The sequence below is a fragment of the Dromiciops gliroides genome, chromosome 1 (genome assembly GCF_019393635.1).
Source record: "Dromiciops gliroides isolate mDroGli1 chromosome 1, mDroGli1.pri, whole genome shotgun sequence".
Lineage (NCBI taxonomy): Eukaryota > Metazoa > Chordata > Mammalia > Microbiotheria > Microbiotheriidae > Dromiciops > Dromiciops gliroides.
This window is the reverse complement of record NC_057861.1, coordinates 613,830,388-613,851,460: the sequence shown is the minus strand read 5'-3', so window position 1 is coordinate 613,851,460 and position 21,073 is coordinate 613,830,388. Positions and strand designations below refer to the sequence as shown.

Below are 21,073 nucleotides of genomic sequence, written 5' to 3'. Positions count from 1 at the left end.
TTCCTCATCTGTAAAATAGGGACCTTGGAATAAATGACCTCTGGTGTGCTTCAGCTCCAGACTTATGAATCCATGGTAATAATAATAAATGCTATTGCCACTGAGAACAAGGACTATTTTTTTGTATCACTTAGCACCATCATATAAAGTTCAACAAATTCTTGTTGATGAGAATTTCTGTATTATTCCCTGTTATCTTAGTTGTAGCAATTGCCCAAGCAGTCTTTGTATTGCTTAAAAACAATAAGATAGAAAGGTCCTTTCCCTATTCTTCCCTATAATTCCTCCCACCCCACTCCACACAAGGTCAAATGCAATAGCATTCCCATGGTCAGCAGTGGATAGGGGGAATCCTTTTCAAAGTTTTGTTTGGAGGCCTAGAATTTAATTTCATGGCATTGCCTGTTACATTATCCCCAAATCCCCTCATCAGGAATGAAAAGGAGCTGAGTTTAGACTAGGAATGCAATGTGAAAGTGGTCATTTTGGCAACTGAAAGGGACATACTTTTCCTAAATCTCTTATAATTTGGCAGGTATGCCCAGAACAAATCTTGTGAATGAGCCTCAAGATATCCAAACAGATGTGCATGTGTTGGGGCTGCCAAGACACAAGATAGACAGAAAAGTGTGAAATGAGGTCATGCGATCTCAACTTGCAAGATGCTGAGGCAAAATTTGTTCTTCACAAAAGCCAGCAACAGCCGCCGCTCATGCATTTGAGTGTGACAAATTTTGAGGGACAAAAGACGAGACTATAAATTAAGTCATTTAGCAAATATGTTGTTTGCAGAAGTCCAAAATTATTGTTTATGCCTAGTTGACTGAAGGCTGGAGAGAAACAAAAGACTTCAGAAATTTGTTCTACACCTGTTACCAAATTTTCCATCACTGATACAGACTAGCCTACTCAGTGGTGTGGTGTAAAAGCAAATTGAGTCTGCTTTGTATTCTGAATGCAGCCCAACAGTTAGGACATCAGAATGAACTTGATGGTAACAGTGTCTGCAGCAGCTAACACCCCAAAGCCATATTTTCAAATATGCTATCTCTTGTTTAATTTAGAATGAAATCCAATTTGAAAATATACAAATATTCCTTTTGGGAATGGACTGTTGGCACCAAGGCTAACTGTAAAGGATAATTGGATTTTTCAGAGCATGCCTCTGACAGTACTGACCATACTTTCTAGACAATTGAGTTCATTTTGAGAAATGAAAAAAAAATAGCCAGTTGCTCTTCATATTCGTATAGTCTGGAAGTCATCATGATGTGATGGTATGAGAGCTGAACTTGGAATCAGAAGACCTGGATTCAAATCTTGACTCCCACACCATGACCAAGTCATTTAATCTCTTTGTGCCTCAGTTTCTTCATCACTTAAATGGAAATAAGACATGTACTGCCTACTTAACAGCATTGTGAGATGAGGCTTTAAAAGAGTTATGGGAATCCATGGAGTCAAAGCATCATTGAACTATTTTAAATTATCCAGGGTATGAATATGGATTGACTCACCTGGTTACTGCTGAATAATAGAGTTATCTTTCCTAATCCTCCTGAAAAGAGGTAATTTGGGGGGAAATATTCCTTTTTACTGTGGGCAGGAAATATATACAATTGATCCCAAGAATCTGCTTGGCTTCAGAGAACAGAGCTTGACCCAAAGGGAATGAAATGGAATTAGCTTTCACTCCTTCCCCTAGTCCTTAACACTCTTTATCTTGAAATTATTTGGTGTTATATCATATGGAATTTATCTATTTCCTCATTCCTCATTCATCCATCCATCCATCCACTTACTTATTTGCTTTTGTACACATTTATCTTTCCACCAGTAGTAGAATGTAAGCTCCCTGGGGTCAGGGATTATTTCATTGTTGTTTTTGTATTCTCAACACTTAGCACAGTATGTCATACAGAGTAGGTGCTTGATAAAATATTTGTTGACTCACATCTTTGTTGAACTGAAAGTATATGGGTAAAGAACAGAGACTCCACTATAGAGACTTAGTGGAGCATTCTGAGTTCTCCCCTTGGACATTTCCCACATTTTATCAATGATTTGGGTGAAGTCATACTGGCTTGTTTATCAAATTTACAGAGGACATGAAGCTAGAAGGAAGCTGTTACATGAGATAATAGAATCATGATCCAATATGATCTTGACAGCCAGGTGGAAGCTAATAAGATAAAATTTAATTGAGATAAATATGAAGTTCTCCATTCAGATTAAAAACAAAAACAAATGACTACACTAGTCTAGGACAGGGTAGATATGGCTTGAAGGAAGTTCATGTGAAAAATAATTAGAAGTTCCAGTGGACTGAAAGCTTAATCTGAGTCAGAAGTATAATGGAGCTGCTAATTCAGTTTTAGAGTTATAATGAGAGAAGGTAGTATCCAGAGGGAATGAGGAAGGTGACAGTTCCATTGTACTTTGTTAATCCATAGTTAATCCACACTAGTGCATTGTGTTCATTTCTGCATGTCACATTTTGACCCCTAAAAGGTCAGTAATGGCCTCCTGATCACCAAATAAATGACTTACTTGTTCCCACCCTCTTCTGCAGCATTTGACCATATAGACCTCACAACTTTCTCTTGCCTTGGCCACACCATTATTTTCTCTCCTCTCTTTCTGACAACTCTTTCTCAATCTCCTTTCCTGTTTAGCCTACCTTTTCTTGTTTTTTTTTTTTTTTGGTGGGGCAGTGAGGGTTAGTGTCAAGTGTCTGAGGCCAGGTTTGAACTCAGGTCCTCCTGAATCCAGGGCCAGTGCTTTATCCACTGCACCACAGAGCTGTACCCCCTTATGTAATTCTCTTAAAACTATAAGTTGATGAATAAGTTGCTGATGTATATAGGTAGAGAATTTATTCAGCGAGGAATTCCCTATACTACACCCTTAAATACCAGACAAGAAAAAAAAAAGATAATATGTTGTTCCTATTCACTCTAGGGGGAGGTTGAGCTCAGGGGGACGGGGGGAGAAGGGAATAAAACACACACACAGCTAACTGTAGCCCACATTAGATGGTAAGTACATCGGAATGTCTCAAAACAAAGAGCTACATGACATTTGTTAGGGTGGTCGTGCTTAGAAATTGCATTACTAGTTATTTAAGTGAATTTGCATTGACTAACAATGAATATAGAAATCCTTTTTCATTTAATATGAAACCACAGGAATCAGGCTGACCAAAGAAAGGGATATAATAGAAAGCATTGCCCATGAGATTTATCCTGCCCAGGAGCCAGCAACCTCAGTCACATAACTCGGATTCTAAATCCTCTCTGGCATCAGGCTTCTTTGTCATTAATGCCAGAATTCATTTATAAAAATCAAAGAAAACTGAAACTGCTCACTTGGGGACTTGTGTCTTGGGCACATGTTACTGAGAATCACTGCTCTCCTACAATATTTGTTTTGTGGTTTTCCCAATGGAGTACATGGATAAGGGCATTCTAAAATAACCCTGGAGCGTCCAAGTACATGGAGCAATGAACTTAGTGGCATAGTCTGAAAGGCATGGTCAGATGGACCCACTGTAAATGGATATAATTCTATACACAAATCAGAAAGTAAAACTACATCTTTGGCTTTAGTAAAACATAGATCAAGCCCCTGATGAATCAGAGACAGGAAGGACTATAAGAGACCTCAAAGGCCATCTGGTTCAACTGATACCTGACCAAGACTCCCATCTGCAACACCTACAATAAGTGGTCATCCATCCTTCACTTGAAAACCTTTAATGAATTACAACCCATTCTTTCCAAAGCATCCCATTCCTATTCTACTCAAATGGAATTGTTAGGAAGAGTTTTCTAACATGAGGCCCAAATCTGTCTCTATAACCCCCAGTTCCCTCCTCTGGGTCCAACAACAAATCTAAAATCTCATCCATGTGATAGCCCTTCCAGAATTTCTTGAACAGGGTCATCAAGTCCCTTCTCCCCAACTCTTCTGTTCTCCAGAGTAAATATCTCTAGATTTTTTGAATGATCTTCAGATGGCAAGTGCTTTCATTATCCTGATGAGACACAAATTTCTCCTGGATGCAGTCCAGTTTATCTGGATCTCTCCAAAAGCAGAATTTAAAACATAGTGGAATCATTGATTCCCTCATGCTGGATATTACGCCTCTCTCATTATAGCCTAGAATATTATTAACTTCTCTGATGGCTGTGTCACTGTGTTGATTCATACTGAGCTAGCAGTCCACTAAGGCCCTCAGTTCTTTTTCCATAGGAACTACTCCCTGTATTTATGAAGTTTATTTTAGGAACCCAAATGTAGAACTTTATATTTGTTCTTATTAAGTTTCATCTCATTTCATTTAAGCCATTGTTCTAGCCTGGTAAAAACTTTTTGGATCCAGGTCCAAGATTATATCCTCCTCCACTTCAGCATCATTATTGTCATCATCATAGCTGGCATTTATTTTTCATTTAGTATATGTCAGACACTATCCTAACTGCTTTAGAAATATAATCTCACTTGATCCTTATGATAACCCTGGAAGGTATTTGTAGTTATTACATTTAGGAAACTGAGGCAAACACGATAAATGATTTGCCCAGGGTTACACAGCTAGTATGTGTCTGCAGTTAGGTTGGAATTTGAGTCTTCCCGACTCCAGGCCTAGCGCTCTGCCCACTGCACCCCCATCTACTTAAATTAATATGTAAGTAATCCCCCCCAAGCTTTGTCATCTACAAATTGGGCAATCGATGTCATCTACAACTTTAGCCACATCACTGAAAAAATGTTGAAAATCATAGATCCTTAGGACTCTCCATTGAAGACGTCCTTTCAACTTATCATTGGACCATTAATGACAACTTTTTTTAGGTCTAGACATTCAAACGTTCATTCATGTAGCAAAAATTTATTAAGGGGGCAGCTAGGTGGCGCAGTGGATAAGGCACTAGCCTTGGATTCAGGAGGACCTGAGTTCAAACCCAGCCTCAGACACTTACTAGCTGTGTGACTCTGGGCAAGTCACTTAAACTCCATTGCCCTAAACACACACACACACACACACACACACACACACACACACACACACACACAAAATTTATTAGGCACCTAATACATGCCAGACACTGCTATATACTGTAGATACAAAGACAAAAATAGAACAACCTCTGCCCCCATTGACCTTCTTATTCTATTGAAGAAGAAATTATGTAAACGTATATAAGTATATTCAGATGTGTTCAAAATCAGTACAAAGTAAATTGGGGGAGGTCACTAGTAACTGGCGTGGGCATGGGGGGAATACTATAGGTCTCTTGGAAGAAGTGGCACTTGAGACAGGCCTTAAAAGAAGATAAGGATCCCATGAGGTACAGGTGAGAAAAAATAACATTTCAAGCATGGCAGCCAACATGGGCAAAGGCACCTAAAGAACACCAAGTGTTTCATTTAGTTTAGATTGAAGTACAATTTAACATTATTTAATTGTGGTTTTTTTTTTAGTGAGGCAATTGGGGTTAAGTGACTTGCCCAGGGTCACACAGCTAGTAAGTGTTAAGTGTCTGCAGCCGGATTTGAACTCAGGTACTCCTGACTCCAGGGCCGGTGCTCTATCCACTGCACCACCTAGCCGCCCCCCAAAGTAATTTCTAATAGGATTGGAATATAACATGTGATTTTTTAAAAACTGGACTTAGCTTCCTAATTATGTTTGACTTGGACTAATACTTGGGCAGTTTGCATTCCCTGAGCAAATGTATCCTGGCTGACAGACAGAGAAAATAGTCCAGAAAATGGCTGGGAGGCAAACCAGCCTGGGATTTAATATTTTCTGCAGATTATACACAAAGTGGATAATTAACATATGGCTAATTGGAAATTATCTAAGTGGCACAGTGAATGGAGTGCTAGGACTGGAGTCAGGAATACTCATCTTCCTGAGTCCAAATATGGCCTCAGACACTTAATAGTTGTGTGACCCTGGGCAGGTCACTAAACCCTGTTTGCCTCAGCGCATCATCTATAAAATGAGCTGGAGGAGAAAATGGCAAGCCACTCCAGTATCTTTGCCAAGAAAACCCCAAATGGGGTCACAAAGAGTTGGACACAACTGAAAGAACTGAACAAATTGAAAACTGACCATACACCAAACAGAAGTGTTTCAGAACTTCAAGAATTCAGGATTTCTTTGGATACATTGGGAATTATTGAATATCATGCCTTGGGAAATAGCCTTCACGAGTTTCTCTGGCCAAACCCAATCATCACCTGTTGGTGAACCTTTCCAAATATATTTAGGTAATGCCTTAAAGTTTGCAAAGTGCTTGCTGCCCACTACCTCCTTCGAGCCTCACAAAAACCCTCTAAGGTACAATAGTCAGTGCAGGTATCATTAACCTTAGTTTAGAGATGAAGCAACTAAGGCTCAGAATTTCAGAGGGGAAGGGATTTTTAACTTCAAAAGTTAAAAGGCTAGTAAAATGAAGAACAGTGACTTGAATCTAAGTTTTCCTGACATGGACCCAACAAGACCCTGAAACATGCTAACCACTACATCTCATTACTTCTTTTAGCTTTCCTGGTCCTCAGACAACCTATCAACAGATGCCCTACTCAAAGTCTTTTCAGTTTGGTAGGACCTGCTGGAATTTAAAGGCCATTGGAATAGTCTCAAAGACTTTTAAATGGTCTCTATAACATAAGAAAGCATTGCAGCTTTTGTGGTACAGGCAAAAGTAAATTAGCTAAAAACCATCACAAAAAAACTACCAATACAACTTCTTCAAAGCGATCCTCAATTGTGCCTTCTAAGATTCTTAGAAAGCTTCATACAAGACAGAGAGAAAAGGGGATTTAAATTATCATTAAATGCCAGTGTACAATTGGAAACCTCAGATGAATCAAAATAATTTTGCTTCTCAAACCAGTAGCTCATATCCTGAAGGATGGGGAAAATTAAACATGAAAGAGAGCCACCCACTCAAGGCATTTAAACCTGAAATTAAATTTTAAAGTATGTGGCATATGAAAAAGCTTCACTGAAAGAGGTTTTTTATGTGGAATATTAACTAGTTCATCGTGTTTGTTTGAGAGAAGAAAAGCAGCCACTTCTCTGTTGAGTAACAAAGACCAAACATTTGTCAATCATCATTTGGTATCATAATTTACACATGGTACCATATAATCATGAGGAAACTGAGTGCAGGATTTGAGACATGAGTCTTAGGGATACATGCCAATTTGGAGCTTCCTGAAGCTGTCTAGCCCAAATGAGTGATCTCAGCTTGCTAAAGATATTGGTCCCTCAACTTCTCACAACCTCAAGGTTTGTATTCAATCACTTTGCTCAGCTACCACACCTTACTTCTGTACTTTTAGCCACTGCTGGGACCATTCTCTCTCTTTTTCATCCTCCCCTTCATCCAAATTTTGTGGTATCTCCTAAAGATGTACATGCTGAAGAACTTAAGAGTGCACATTTTCCCACCTCCTCCACCCTTAGGGTCAACTGGTTAATAGTAACAGCTCTGAATGAGTTAAATAGTCCCATTTAATTGCCTATAGGAGATTCTTCATTATCTAAGAAAGATACCTAGTTTGAGAGAAACATGGGAAGATTTAAACAAACTGATTCAGAGTGAAGTAAGCAGAACCAGTAAAACAATAAGCACACAATGACTGCAATAATTCAAGCAGAAAGATAAATAAAATGAAACTGATCCCCGTATAATTATAATGACCAAACTTGGCCCCGGGGAAGAGATGAAAAAAAGGGCTTCCTTTCCTAAGAGAAATGTATTATAGCCATGGAATGTTATAGGTGCTGTCTCTGTGGGTTTATTGGTTGATTTTTGCTGAGCTATTTTTTTTCTTTTGAATATTTGTTACATGTAAAGGCTTGATGCTGGGATAGAACTAAAGGGATAGCTATATTTGAAATTTAATTCCTTGTAAAAGCAAAAGGGTACCAATTATATATATATATATATATATATATATATATATATATATATATATATATATATATATATATATAATGGGGAAATTGGAGCATCTTATCAGTTCCCAAACAAGTGGAGTATGCTTCCTCAGAACAGGAAGTGAACACTTTGCCAGATGTCAGAGGAAGAAAGGACCTCAGTGTTTGGAGTCACCATACCTGAATGTGGAGTTGCTGACAAGGACTTTCCTGAAGTTGTAGAGCAACAAATTTTTGTTCCCTAGGGAAGCTTTTGTGAGTTCAAAAATTAGCACATGTGATACAAAGGACCACTAGTTCCAATAAAAAGATCCTTAGTTCTAATGAGACAATGCTAGGCTATAATGGACAAAGAACTATATCTCTTCACAGATGGTATAAATCTGGAGGCCTTCTCTTCTGTGATGGCAAACACTTCACCCAACAAATAAAGAAGATTGGTTGAACAACGATGGATGCCCACAATGGAAAGAAGCACTTGATGCTCTGGATTTAGAGAGGAGCCAGAAAGGTGTTACAGGAGGTGCCTCACCCCAACAACATCTGGAAAGGGGGAACAGCATGCTGGAAGATGAACTACCCGACTCCTCGGAATAATAATCCTATGACTGAGAATCAATAAAGACCTGGAGGTGAGAGTTGTTTGTACAGAAAGGGGGAGTCTGTTTTCCAGGGGTTCTGTTAGGCATTTGTTTTATTTTCTTTCTTTCAAGATTTCAATAAAACTACCTTTCTTTCACATTGTGAACTGTGCAATTGCAAGGGGAGATGGTAAGAGCATATGGGATGGTGTAACATAATGATTTGCCAAGATTTTCCAAGTGAGGACTAGAAATGAAAGAACTGAGAATTCTCCCAAAGTGACCTGGACCCTAGTATTACACAAGTCAGAAGTTCCCAAAATAGAACTCTGAGGCAACTCATCTGCTAATATCACAAATGACAAAAAAAAACCCTTTTCTATAAAATGGGCTTATAGTCCAAAAGCATGGCTCATCTTCAGCTTGGAAGGAAGGCAAAGGTGCCTTTTGATAGATGTAAGGCTTATGTAGAGGTTCCTCAAAAGGTTGTTTTGAACGTTGAACCTTTAGATCATAGGTGTGCTACAGACTTACCTCTGAATCTCTAAGTAGTATCTAAATTTAAACATTTACATCTTAAGAAAACTCCTTGACATTCACAGCCATTTCTTTTCAGATTCTGTGGCAAATATAAAATGACTGTTATATACAAAGTTCAACTGTGTCCTATGGAAAAGAGGCTTGACTGTCACAAAATTGCCCATCACTAGAAACAGTCAGATGTTTTCTATTTTCCAACTTCAGGAAATATTTCTCAAACATCTACTATTCAAAAAATAGTGGCTAAGTATTGGGAATAAAATCAATCAATTAATCAACATGCATTTATTAAGTATCTTTTGTGTGCCACATGCTAGGCTTTGGGAATACAAGTACAAAGAATAAAACAATGCCACACTCACAAGAAACTTCCCTCCTAAAATTGCAAAGTGGAGGAGAAAATTATATATAGCATAAACATGAAGAGAATAAATTCAAACAATTTCAAAGAAGTTGATTGCAAGGTAGTTTGGGAGGGAGGGGACAAGTACTAAAAAGATCGGGAAAGGCTTCATCCAAAAGACGGTTATTAAGCTATATCTTAAAGGAAGATAAAAGATATGACAATAAACCCAATCCCAAGTAACTCACAATTTCATGGGGAAGATAGAATGGCATTATTATATTAAGATACCAAAAGAGAGATAAGTATGAAGGAGCTGTCTGGGCAAAGTGCTATGAGAAATTAGATAATAGGAAACCCCACTTTGATCCAGGATAGTCAGGAAAAGCTTTTAAAAGAATGTATCACTTGAATTGGGCATTAAAGAACAGGAGAAACATCAAAAGAGACTGAGAAGAGTTGATTTGGGGTATTGAGGATAGAAGTGGGGAGGGAAAGAATGGGTTATGGAAAGGAATCTAGAGTGGGTGAAATGTAGGTTAGAAAAGGATAGAAAGGGGCAGCTAGGTGGTGCAGTGGATAAAGCACTGGCCCTGGATTCAGGAGGACCTGAGTTCAAATCCGGCCTCAGACACTTGACACTTAGTAGCTGTATGACCTTGGGCAAGTCACTTAACCCTCATTGCCCCACCAAAAAAATTTTTAAAAGGATGAAAAAAAAGTTGTGAAGGATCTCAAATGCCAGCTTCAGTACTCTGTAATTTTCTCATTAGGTAACAAGGAATCACTGAAAGAAGCAATTTGGGGAGGAGGAGGCAGTGAGGGTTAAGTGACTTGCCCAGGGTGACACAGCTAGTAAGTATCATGTCTGAGACCAGATTTGAAGTGAGGTTCTCCTGAACCCAGGGCCCGTGCTTTAACCACTGTGCCACCTAGCTGCCCCCTGGAGCAATATATTCTAAATGGTGTATTTATAGAATCGTAGTCTTTGAGCTGGAAGAGACCTCAATGGTCATTCAGTCCAACACATTTATTTCATAGATGAGGAAAGCTAGACTCAGAAATTTTGACTTTCCCAAGATCACACAGCAGTAAGTAGCAGATCCAGAAGTCAAACTCAGGTCTACTGCATAGCAAATGACATGAAGGATAAATTAGAGAAGGGATAACCCAGAGGCTGGACAACCTGATGGGATATTACAGAAATAGGCTTTCCAATAAAAGATGAGGGCCTGAATTAAGAATTGTTCTAATAGGAGTGGAAAGATTGAGACTGGTAAGGCTGAATTGGTGAGGTATGGCAACAGATTGGAGGGGTGTGTGTGTGTGTGTGTGTGTGTGTGTGTGTGTGTGTGTGTGTGTGAGTGTGACAGAAACAGAGAAAGACAGAGACAGAGGGAGAGATGGTAGGGGAGAGAGACAGTCAGAGACAAAGAGACAGAAACAAAGAGAGATGGAGACAGAGGGAGACAGAGAGATCAGATGACTGAAAGTTTGAAGCATCCATTAATAGAAACAGAAGTTAAGGGGGATTGTCAGGTTTTAAGGGAAAAACAAGTAGTTCAGTTATGGACATATCAAATTTATGGTGTCACTTGACATTTGGAATCCAAGAGAAAATAATTAGTAAGGAGTAAGAACTAATGGACTGTACCTTAGAGGAGAGATGGGTAGAGATATAAATTTGGAAATCATCTGCAAAGGTGATAATTGACTCCTTGGAAATTGATGAGATAACCAAGGGAGAAAGTATAGAAATGGGGAGAGGAGAGAAAATGAAGGAAAGGAAGAAAAAGAGGGGAGAGGAAAAGAGAAGAAATGAAAGGAGGAGATGGGAGGGGAGATTCATGTTTTAGGAGAAGGAGGAGAATGGGAAACAAGCAAAGAAAACAGAGGCAGTAGTCAGAGAGGGAAGTGAAGAATCATGTGACTAGAAGCATGTAAGCAAAGAGAGGGGACACTGTTAAGAAGCATAAAGTTTTCAACAAGGTCAAATGTTACAGAGACATAAAGAAGGAGAAGTATGACAATAATGACTCACATTTGAATAGTGCTTCATGATTTAGTAGACACTTTGCATACATTCTTTTACTTGAGCCCAAGGAAACAGACTCAGGATATTAAACAATTTGTCCAACTGATCATGGCTAGTAAGTGGTAGAACTAGGATCTAACCCCCAGCATTTGATGCTAAGTTTACTATTCTTTCCTCTATACCAGGCTACCTCCATGTCTACTATTCAACCCATAGGAATAATAAAAAAGAGCCATGTGGGTTTATCCATCAAGAAGACATTATTGTCTTTGAAAAGAGCTATGTCTTCTTAGAGTAGTTGAGAAAGAAGTCAAATTGCAACAGGTAGAGGAATAAGGTAGTAGAGCCAGCAAGTTTGGACTGTTTATTCTAGAAGTTTGGCAGGAAAGGAGAAGACGGATGCAGGACAATAGCTTTAGGAAGTAGTGGGGTTAATGGAGGATTTTTTTTAGAATGGGGAAAGCCCAGGCTTATTCGTAGTCTGAATTAAAGGAAGAAGGGAGAGGAGGGCTTAAGGAAGACAGAATGAAGGAGGGAGGGAGGGAGGGAAGGAGAGAGAGAAAGAGAGAGACAGAGACAGACTGACTGAGTCAGGGGGAGAAATGGGACTGAGAATACAGAGGAACTATCCTTGGAAAGAATGTAGGTCACCTCTTCCTCTGAGAATATAGGAAAGGGAGGATGGGTAAAGATAGCAGAAAATTTGGAGGAAGTAAAGGAGCTCATATGGAAGAGCTTAAACCTTCTTGGAAAAGTAAGAGGGGAGGTGGTCTATCAGGCAAAGGCAGAAAGATAGAGTTAGAGTGGAGAAGAGAACATTTTGAACAGCCATCAGACATATTCAAATGTCAAGAGGAGAAAGGGTTTAAGGCTGGAGGAGATAACATTATTGGAAAGACTATTCAGAGTCAAGACTGGCTAAGGAGAAAGCAAGATATTGAGCATTGAGGCTGTGTGCCTTCTCTCTCTTCCCAGAAACACTTTGGAGATGTGAACATAGGTCTTCAATGTAAGGGAGATTGCCCATCTGCCAAAGATTGGAGATGTCAGTCCTGGCCTGAAAATAAGGAGCTCATTGGGCCACTCTAGTGTGTCTGCTTTGTTGTCCCTCCCTCTCACTTCCTTAGGTGTCTACCTTTAAGCAATATGAACTCCCCTTTCTGGATCTTCTCTAAAAGATATGAAATAAAAGGCCCATTGCCTTCAACATTGACTGTCTTGTAATTTGTTTATGAAAGCCTATTTAGTCCCATCAAATAACACTCAAGGAAGTTCAAAATGAGGGTGAAGAACTAGTATAGAAGAAGTGAATAGATAAGTGACTGTGGTTAGGGAGAGAAACTTCGGGTCTTGGAGATGAAATGTTTTTGAACGATGGAAAGAATTAGGTATGACCATCCTGGTCGGTAGGAATTAGAAGTCTCAGTAATTAAGGCATTCAAGAAATTGTGAGGATCAGTTTCCTAGAAAGATTAATAATATAGATATCGAAATCTTCACATATGATTTTAAGGGAAGAGGTAGAGAGAAAGACTCTGAGCTAGGGGCCAGCATCTTAAAAGGGATTCAAGTTAGTGGTATGGTACACCAACTTCAAAGGACATCAGTTTCCAGGTAATTGTGACAGAGCATGGGATAGGGAAGTGGCAATGGTCAGTGATGAACACAGCAAAATATTAACAATACCTACAGGCTGTGTGAGTGAGGGACAGAATTGAGTTGGCTTCTGGAGATCTGAAATCCTTAAAAATTAGAAGTTTCCAAGTTTAAGAAGACGAGGATATTATAAAGACCCTATAGAAGAAAAGGGGCAGCTAGGTGATACAGTGGATAGAGCACTGGGCCTGGAACCAAGAAGACCTGAGTTCAAATCTGACCTGAGATACCTACTAGCTATGTGACCCTAGGAAAGTCATTTAACCCTGTTTGTCTCAGTTTCTTCACCTGTAAAATGAACTGGAGGGAAAATGGCAAATCACTCCAGTTTCTTTTCCAAAAAAAACCCAACAATGATTCAGACAAGATTGCACAATGAAATTTTTAAAAAGGTATTAGTCCTGAAACATTTTGAGAAAAATCCAAAAAATTCAAGCATTTAGTTTTTACAAAAAACATCATGTGATTTAGGAAACCTTGTATTATAGTTATTTTACAGGTCTTATCTCCTAGAGAAAGGCATCATGGCATAGCAGAAAGAGAGCTGACCTCAGAGTCAGAATGACCCAGGTTCTGACCCTTAACATCTGAGAGATCCCAGGAAAGACACAACCTCTAAGAGCCACAGACAATTCCCTAAGACTCTGAGTTCCATAAAAAGTGCTTCTCTATCTAGGTAGAGAGACTTTCCTCATTTGGGAATTCCCTTTATCAACAAAATGATAGGTCCCATCTCAATCCCTGTTTCCTGGAAGGTAGGTATCATGTCTTATAAACCTCTGAGTCCCCTAAAGCATCTAGCACTGGGCTAGGAATAGTAAATGTTTGTTAAGTGGATAAATGAATGAATGAATGAGTCTTGAATAGGGAAAACAGATTCATAGGCTTGATAAATTACATGATTTTTTTTTTTGGTAAAAATTCTAAATGCCTGGAGTTTTTTTGGTCTTTTCTCATTTTTAAAAGGAAGAAACAGATGCCCAGGGAGTTTTAGTTACTTATCCAGGTTCATGCAGTGTTAAGAGGTGGGATATGAACCCAGGTCCTTTGACTAGTGTACTTTTCACTGTACCATTTTGTCCTCAGGATAGAATAACTCCACATTCTATTCACAAATGAATCATTAGGGAAACTGTCCTCAAGCTATCCAAAATGGAATGAACTGTCATTATAAATTATCTACTTTATAATAGATTCATACACAAGAACCCCTCCTCCCCATTACCACTCTGGAAGCTTCTTTCAGAGGACTTGTTATTCTCTTGTATCCCCTTCCTTCACACCCTGTAGTAATCATCCCTTACCTTTCCTGGTCTGCTGGAGACTCCAAATGCAGTTATTCCATTGTAAGAGTATCTGATGATACCCCTAATCTCAAAACCCACCAGTTCCCATTGAGGTTGCTGCCTACTCTAGAGAGAGAATTACTTTAGGATATTCTAAAATGAGTTTGTATTGTAGAAACCTGTCTGAACTCCTCTGATAAATAGTATTATTTGACCTACTCATTGGCAAAAATTCCCCAAAGCTCAAGAGTCAAAAAGGTCCTCTCTCAGGGGTAATCTTGTCCAGCTTCTGCCTGAGCTATGAATTCCCTTTACCATATCTCTAATAGTGACCCGAACCTCAGGACGCAGTTAACTATTAGAAAGGTTTCTTAACAATTATTCAGATAATAGAGTACCAGAATTATCCCCCCCTTGAATTAAAACACATTGCCTCTTAGAGATGTGTCCATAGGTAAGGCATTCCCAAAAAACCAAAGCCTGCACTGTGGGCATTATAAAAAAGGAAAATATTTCGCATGTGGAAAGGGAAATTTTTCCCCACAGATTTATTTTAGTTTTATTTCTTTCCATTTTACCCACTGAGATCATCTAATGGCATTCAGTAGTCATACTCATTTGGAGCATCAGTTTGGAACAGGGCATACACACACACAATACCCCACCCAACTCTACTGTAACATTCCAAGCATCCATCTTCATCAGTCCTTACTATAGCTTCTTCTCTCCTGCCTGCTTCTCTTCATCAGTGTATTTTGTAAGCCTCAGTGTACTTCACAAACTGGAAGTACACTTCTATGTTACATTGGGATCTGCCGGTGAATCATTTCATAAGTTGTCTTATGTAGAGAGATCACTTTCTCCTCCATTTATGTTCAGGAATGAAGAGCAGTTGCAGCCTGTAACTTTTACCAAACTCCTCAAGGAACAGCGGTTAGCAAGTACAGTTAGATTCTCTACAATCATCATCCTGCTGTTTGGGACAGCGTTAATTTCCCTTGGTTTTTATCTGAAAATGACTAGGGGCTGGGTGCAGTGGGGGTAAGATTTCTTACCTTCTGTGTTCTGAGCGAGGATACCAGCAGAAGTCAGTGCTTGCCAGAGCAGGACAGACAAACCCCAGGACCCCCAGTTCTGCCTAAAAGTTTGTCAAGGAGAAGGAATAGGTTAAGATGGAAAGTATGTGACAAGCTGCTTTAGGAGAAAGAATAAAAATAGAACTTGTACCTTGCAAGCATTTTCGAGAAGTTTGCTGAGAGAGTCTAAGTGAACAGACTCTTTGGTTGCATGAGATTGCACTTAGAGAAGAGAGAGAGAGGAAAAAAGTCGCTACAAGTTGAAATCCGCTGTCTCTCTGTCTGCATCGGGAGGAGAATGAAACAAAGGCAGCTCTCAGGGTCTCTGGCTCTTCAGTGACTCATTGCAATCAGTGCTTCAACTCTGAAATCTGATTCCTTCCAGCCTTGCCTTTCAGACCACCGCCCTGAACTCCTTAACTGTCTCTCCCACCTTATTAACTGAAATGTACTTTCTTCTTACCTTTTCCCCATGTTCTCACCATAGGCAGGATATGGTGTGTTACATATAGTCTCACCACACCCTTTTTCCTCCGTTGACACCTTCACTCCCCTTTCCAATAAAATATGACCTTCGACATCCTTCTTGTATATAGGCAGCATTATGTAACACTGTGTGGCATGCCAGAGTTTTACAGTTAAGCTTTAAAAATAAATTTTGCCCAGCTATAACTTTTGTATACTTCAGTCTGTATGGGATATGCAAAGATCAAAGCCAGCGACAAAATTCTCTAAGTCTAAATAGGAAGAGCAACATAGACTGGATTTCACTGGTATAGGTGAGAGGCAGCAAGGGGTAACTGACAGAGTTGGCCTTAAAGCCAAGGAGATCCGGGTTCGAAATCCTGTCTTTGACAAATACTGGCTCTGTCATTCTGGGCAAGGTGCTTAACCTCTCAGTGCCTGGGTAATTTTCAAAGATTAAAAGTTGCAAAGGAAGTGCCAAACTGAAATTAAAAAAAGAGTTTCCTCATCTGGGAAGTCTAAATAAATCGTTGGTTTTTAGGATTTAAGTGGTATGAGTAAATGGAAATAATTACTGGTCACCAGACTTGTCTCACAAGGTAATGATGTCTATGTAAAATATTCTTATTTTAGATAGCTAGATTTTATTTAAAATTTTGAAGCTTTCAGATATGGATACAACAGGTTATTCTGTACCAGATGTGGTCTTGGTCAAGTCACTTAACTTTTCTGAAACACGAGTTCTTCATTCATTCAATTAATCAATCAGCATTTACCTACTATGTAACCAGGCACTACATTAGGTAGTGGAGACACAGAGACCAAAGTACAATAGTCCCTGCTCTTACAATCTATCTGGGAGAAGCAATAATAATAGCCAGAATTTGTATAACATTTTAAGATTTGCAAAGAACTATGTTTTATATATTATATATATGTTATATAATAATCAAAGATCAAATAAGATTAAATGTATTGTCAAATGAGAGATATATATATAATACAAATATGTATATATGAATTTCATTTTGTAATCATTTGATAATATATATATAATTTGATATACACACAGATAGAGTGTTATAATTTCATATGGAATATATATACACATAGTATAGGTATGTGTATATGTATATATAGTGCTATATGATATCATATAATATATACACGTATGTGTATATAGTGCCTTTCAAACCGTATATATGTGTGTGTGTATATGTGTATAGACACATTGTAACATATTATACATTGTATATATCTCTCATTAAATGAGATACATATATTACACAATAAATTACATACATTATATAACATATATATAATATATAATCTGTTTGATCTTTTATATATACATATACATATATACGTATGTGTGCATATACATACTTACATATGGGCATATGTATATGTGTATACGTGTGTGTATTTCCAAATTATACCACCTAAATTATACTCCCAAATTACAACTCTGGGAAGTAGATGTTATCCCTATTTTATAATTGAAGAAATTTTGGCAAACAGAGGCTAAGTTATTTGCCCAGGGCCATACAGCTAGTCCTTGACTGAGATAGGATTCAAACTCAGGTCTATCACCACCAACACCTACTGCGGCACTTAATTGAGAAAGGAATATCTATGTATTCATCTCTCTCTCTATCATCTCTCTCTCTCTCTCTCTCTCTCTCTCTCTCTCTCTCTCTCTCTCTCATATCTATCATCTATCCACCTATATATCTATCAACTTTCTATCTACACAATAGATGCAAGATGAACTTGGACAGAAGGCACTTGTCACTGGAGGAAACCAGGAAAGATTCTGTGTGGAACATAGAACCCTTGAAGTGACCTTTGAAACAACTACAGATTTTAAGTGAAGTTGAGGGAATGTATACCAGACATGGGTGAGAGCCAGTGCAAAGGCATGAGGATGCATAAAATGATAATATTTCTACTTCCTCTATCAGAAAATCATGAGACAAGGGCTTGGTAAACCCTAAAATTGGCACATAGCCTTTAAGAAGGCAAGGCTATCTCTGGGTCACAATAAAGCACTGAAGAACTTAATTCATAGTTTATATTCAGTAAATACTTGCTGAATTGCATGAAATTATGAGACAATTTAATTGTATACTCAAAGTTGTAAACTCATTGATTTGGAAGTTCCCTCCAACTATGAACCTATTCATACCTGCTCCCCACCCCCCCTCTTTCTCTTCTCCCAATCACCTCCTCCAACTGAGAAGGAAAGAAAAACAAAACCCCTATTACAAACATGTATAGTTAAAATAAATGTCTTCATTAGCCATGTCACTATATATATGTATAGTATGTGTGTATATACATATGTACATATACTTGTATGTGTATGCACTCTGAATCCTTCACTTCTATTAGATATGGGATGCATATTTTTCATTAGTCCTCTTGGCTAGTCATTTCAACTGATCAGAATTTCTAATCCCTTCACAGTTGTTTGTCTTTACTATGTTGTTGTCATTGTGTAATTGTTCTGGCTTCTGTTCATTTCACTCTGAATCAGTTCATGTGAGTCTTCCTAGGCTTCTCTAAAACCATTCTCTTCATCATTTTTATAGCACATTTATATTGCATCACATTTATATGTCATTAACTTGTTCAGCCATTCCCCATTTTATGGGTACCCTCTTAGTTTCTCATTCTTTGACACATCAAAGTAAGTTACAAATAATTTTGTATATCCTTAGGTAGTGCTTGTTTTCCTTAAGACAAACCCCTTCTTTAATCTATCTTCTATTGATTTGGGGTGGGGGGGGCAGGGCAATGAGGATTAAGTGACTTGCCCAGGGTCACACAGCTAGTAAGTGTCAAGTGTCTGAGGTCAGATTTGAACTCAGGTCCTCCTGAATCCAGGGCTGGTATTTTATCCACTGCGCCACCTAGCTGCCCCTCTTAATCTATCTTCTAATTTCATCTTCTCCTTTCACCCCTTTCTCTCTTATTTCCCTTGTTAAGCAAAATGTCTTTCTGTACTGCAATCTGCATATGTATTCTCTCCCTTGTCCAGTTCATATGACAGTAAAGTTCAAGCATCAGTCACTCTCCCCCATCCCTTCCTCCTTCTCGAATGCCCTGATTATGTGAGATAAATTTCCCTAACCTTCCTTTCCCTCCTGCCTCTAGTCTATTCCTCTTGTCCTCTCTTTCCATTTTCCTCTTAAGATCATCAAGTTATAACAGAATCACCCTCTGCCCTTATCTAATTAGACTTCCTCTAAGACTCTGAAACTCTAAGTTTCAGAGGGGACACATATATCATCCCCCAATATTTGAATGTAAGATGTTTATTATTGCATAGTCTTTTATGTTTGTTCATTCATACTTCACTTTTTATTTTTCCCATAACTACTGTTTTTGAATTTTAGAGTTTCTGTTAGTGCTGGTCTTTACATCAGGAATACTTTAAAGTCCTCTATTTCACTAAAGGTCCATTTCCACTTGGACCTGTGATGGTAGCCTGGTATCATTGTAGCATTATACTCACTTTTTCTGAACTATTCTTGGCTATAAACTTATATTCTCTGCCTTCTAAAATATTGCATTTTCAGCTTCTCCAGTCCTTCATAGTGATGGCTAATAAATCAGATGGGGTCCTCATTATGGAGTCTAAGAATTTGAATGTTTTCTTTCAGGATACTTGCAGGAATTTTTCTTTGACCTGGAGACTATGAATTGAATTATACTCTTCCTAAGAGTTTTCATTTTGGGGTTTCTTTCAAGAGATGACTGGTGGGTTTTATTTTTGTTTTTGTTTTTACTATTTTCACTTTGCCTTCTGTTTCTACTAGACCTGGGAAATTTTCATTTAAGACTTCTTGAAAAAATGATGTTTGTGCTCTTTTATTTTAGTCATGGCTTTTCAGTAGTCCAATGGTCCTTAATTTTTTCCGCCTCAATATATTTTACAGGTGAGTTGTTTTTGCTGTGACTTACCTAATATTTTCTTTATTTTTTTTTTGCCTTTTGACTTTTTAAAAAAAAATTTCTTGTCTCACGTAGTTATTGACTTCCATTTGGTCCATTATAATTTTCAGGAAGTTTATTGCATCTGCAAGGTTTTATAATTCTCTTGTCATGCTGCTAATTCAATTCCTATTCTTTCTTCCATAGTTCTCATTTCTTTTCTATTTTTTCCTTTGGCACTCTCATTTCACTTATTTAAAAACCATTTTAATTCTTTTTAAAACTCTTGAATTATCTCTCCCAGGAATTCTAGTTGCATTTGTGTCCATGTTGTATTTTTCTCTGAGTTTTTTCTTATAGATGTCTAAGATTTGTCCTCTTTTTCTAAGTTCATGTCTTGAATGTTCCTATTACTGTAATAGATTTTTATGATGGTATTACTTTATTCCCTCATTCTTCTAGTCTATTCCCTATCTTAAGACTTGATGTTATGACTAAGCTCTGCTGTGCTTCCAGAAGGAAGGTCTGAATTAGAAATGTTGCTTTCTTAGGGTATAAGTCTTGCATTATTCCAGGATGTCAGATGCAGTTCAGGCTCTGGGCCTGCAAACTTTCACTGATCCCAAAGTGGTCTGAGTGAGGGCAAAGTCTTATCACTGACCCCCTACTCTGAGCTCTTCAAGTTTCTCACCTGGGTTTAGGAATGAGCAACAATAGAGTGCTATTGGACTCAGCTAGAAGGTCTTTCTAGTTCATAGTGACAAACGTCAGGCCTTCCCTTTGGTTTGAGAATTCCTGCCCTATTTACTATTGTTCAGGCTTCAGACTGGTCTAGAAGCTGGAAATAAGACTCCACTCTACTTCTGGGGTATGAGCCACACCACTGCTGTTACTGGCTTCTAAACCTGTTCCTCTTTCTGTATACTACATAAAGTTTCTCATCCCAGAACAGAATGACAGCCCACAGTTCAGATACCTTCCTCAGTCTGCCCTGGATCTGTGACCCAGAACTATATAACGAATGATAAAGCTGCCAGTTGGCACCCATTCCTATCATGGTACCCTGGTATAGGCCTGGGACCTCCTCTTGCCCTGATGCATGGTGTCTCATTGTCATAGAGTGCTCTGAGCAGCCTCTCCTGTCCCACCCCAAGCACACTGTTCACAGAATTCTCATATCCCTCTGCCA

General features: G+C 38.5%; 1 protein-coding gene across 1 annotated transcript in view; it reads right to left on the bottom strand.

Moving 5' to 3' along the window:
* Nucleotides 1-15,774, bottom strand: part of COL15A1 (collagen type XV alpha 1 chain) — a 223,946-nt gene extending 208,172 nt beyond the window's left edge. Inside the window, exons 1-2 of the mRNA XM_043975517.1 lie at nucleotides 15,632-15,774; nucleotides 15,460-15,542 (exon numbers count right to left, since the gene is read on the bottom strand). Coding sequence (XP_043831452.1) covers nucleotides 15,460-15,542; nucleotides 15,632-15,642 — 94 coding nt within the window. The 5' untranslated portion in view covers nucleotides 15,643-15,774. The remainder of the gene's footprint in view (nucleotides 1-15,459; nucleotides 15,543-15,631) is intronic.
* Nucleotides 15,775-21,073: the final 5,299 nt, after the last annotated feature.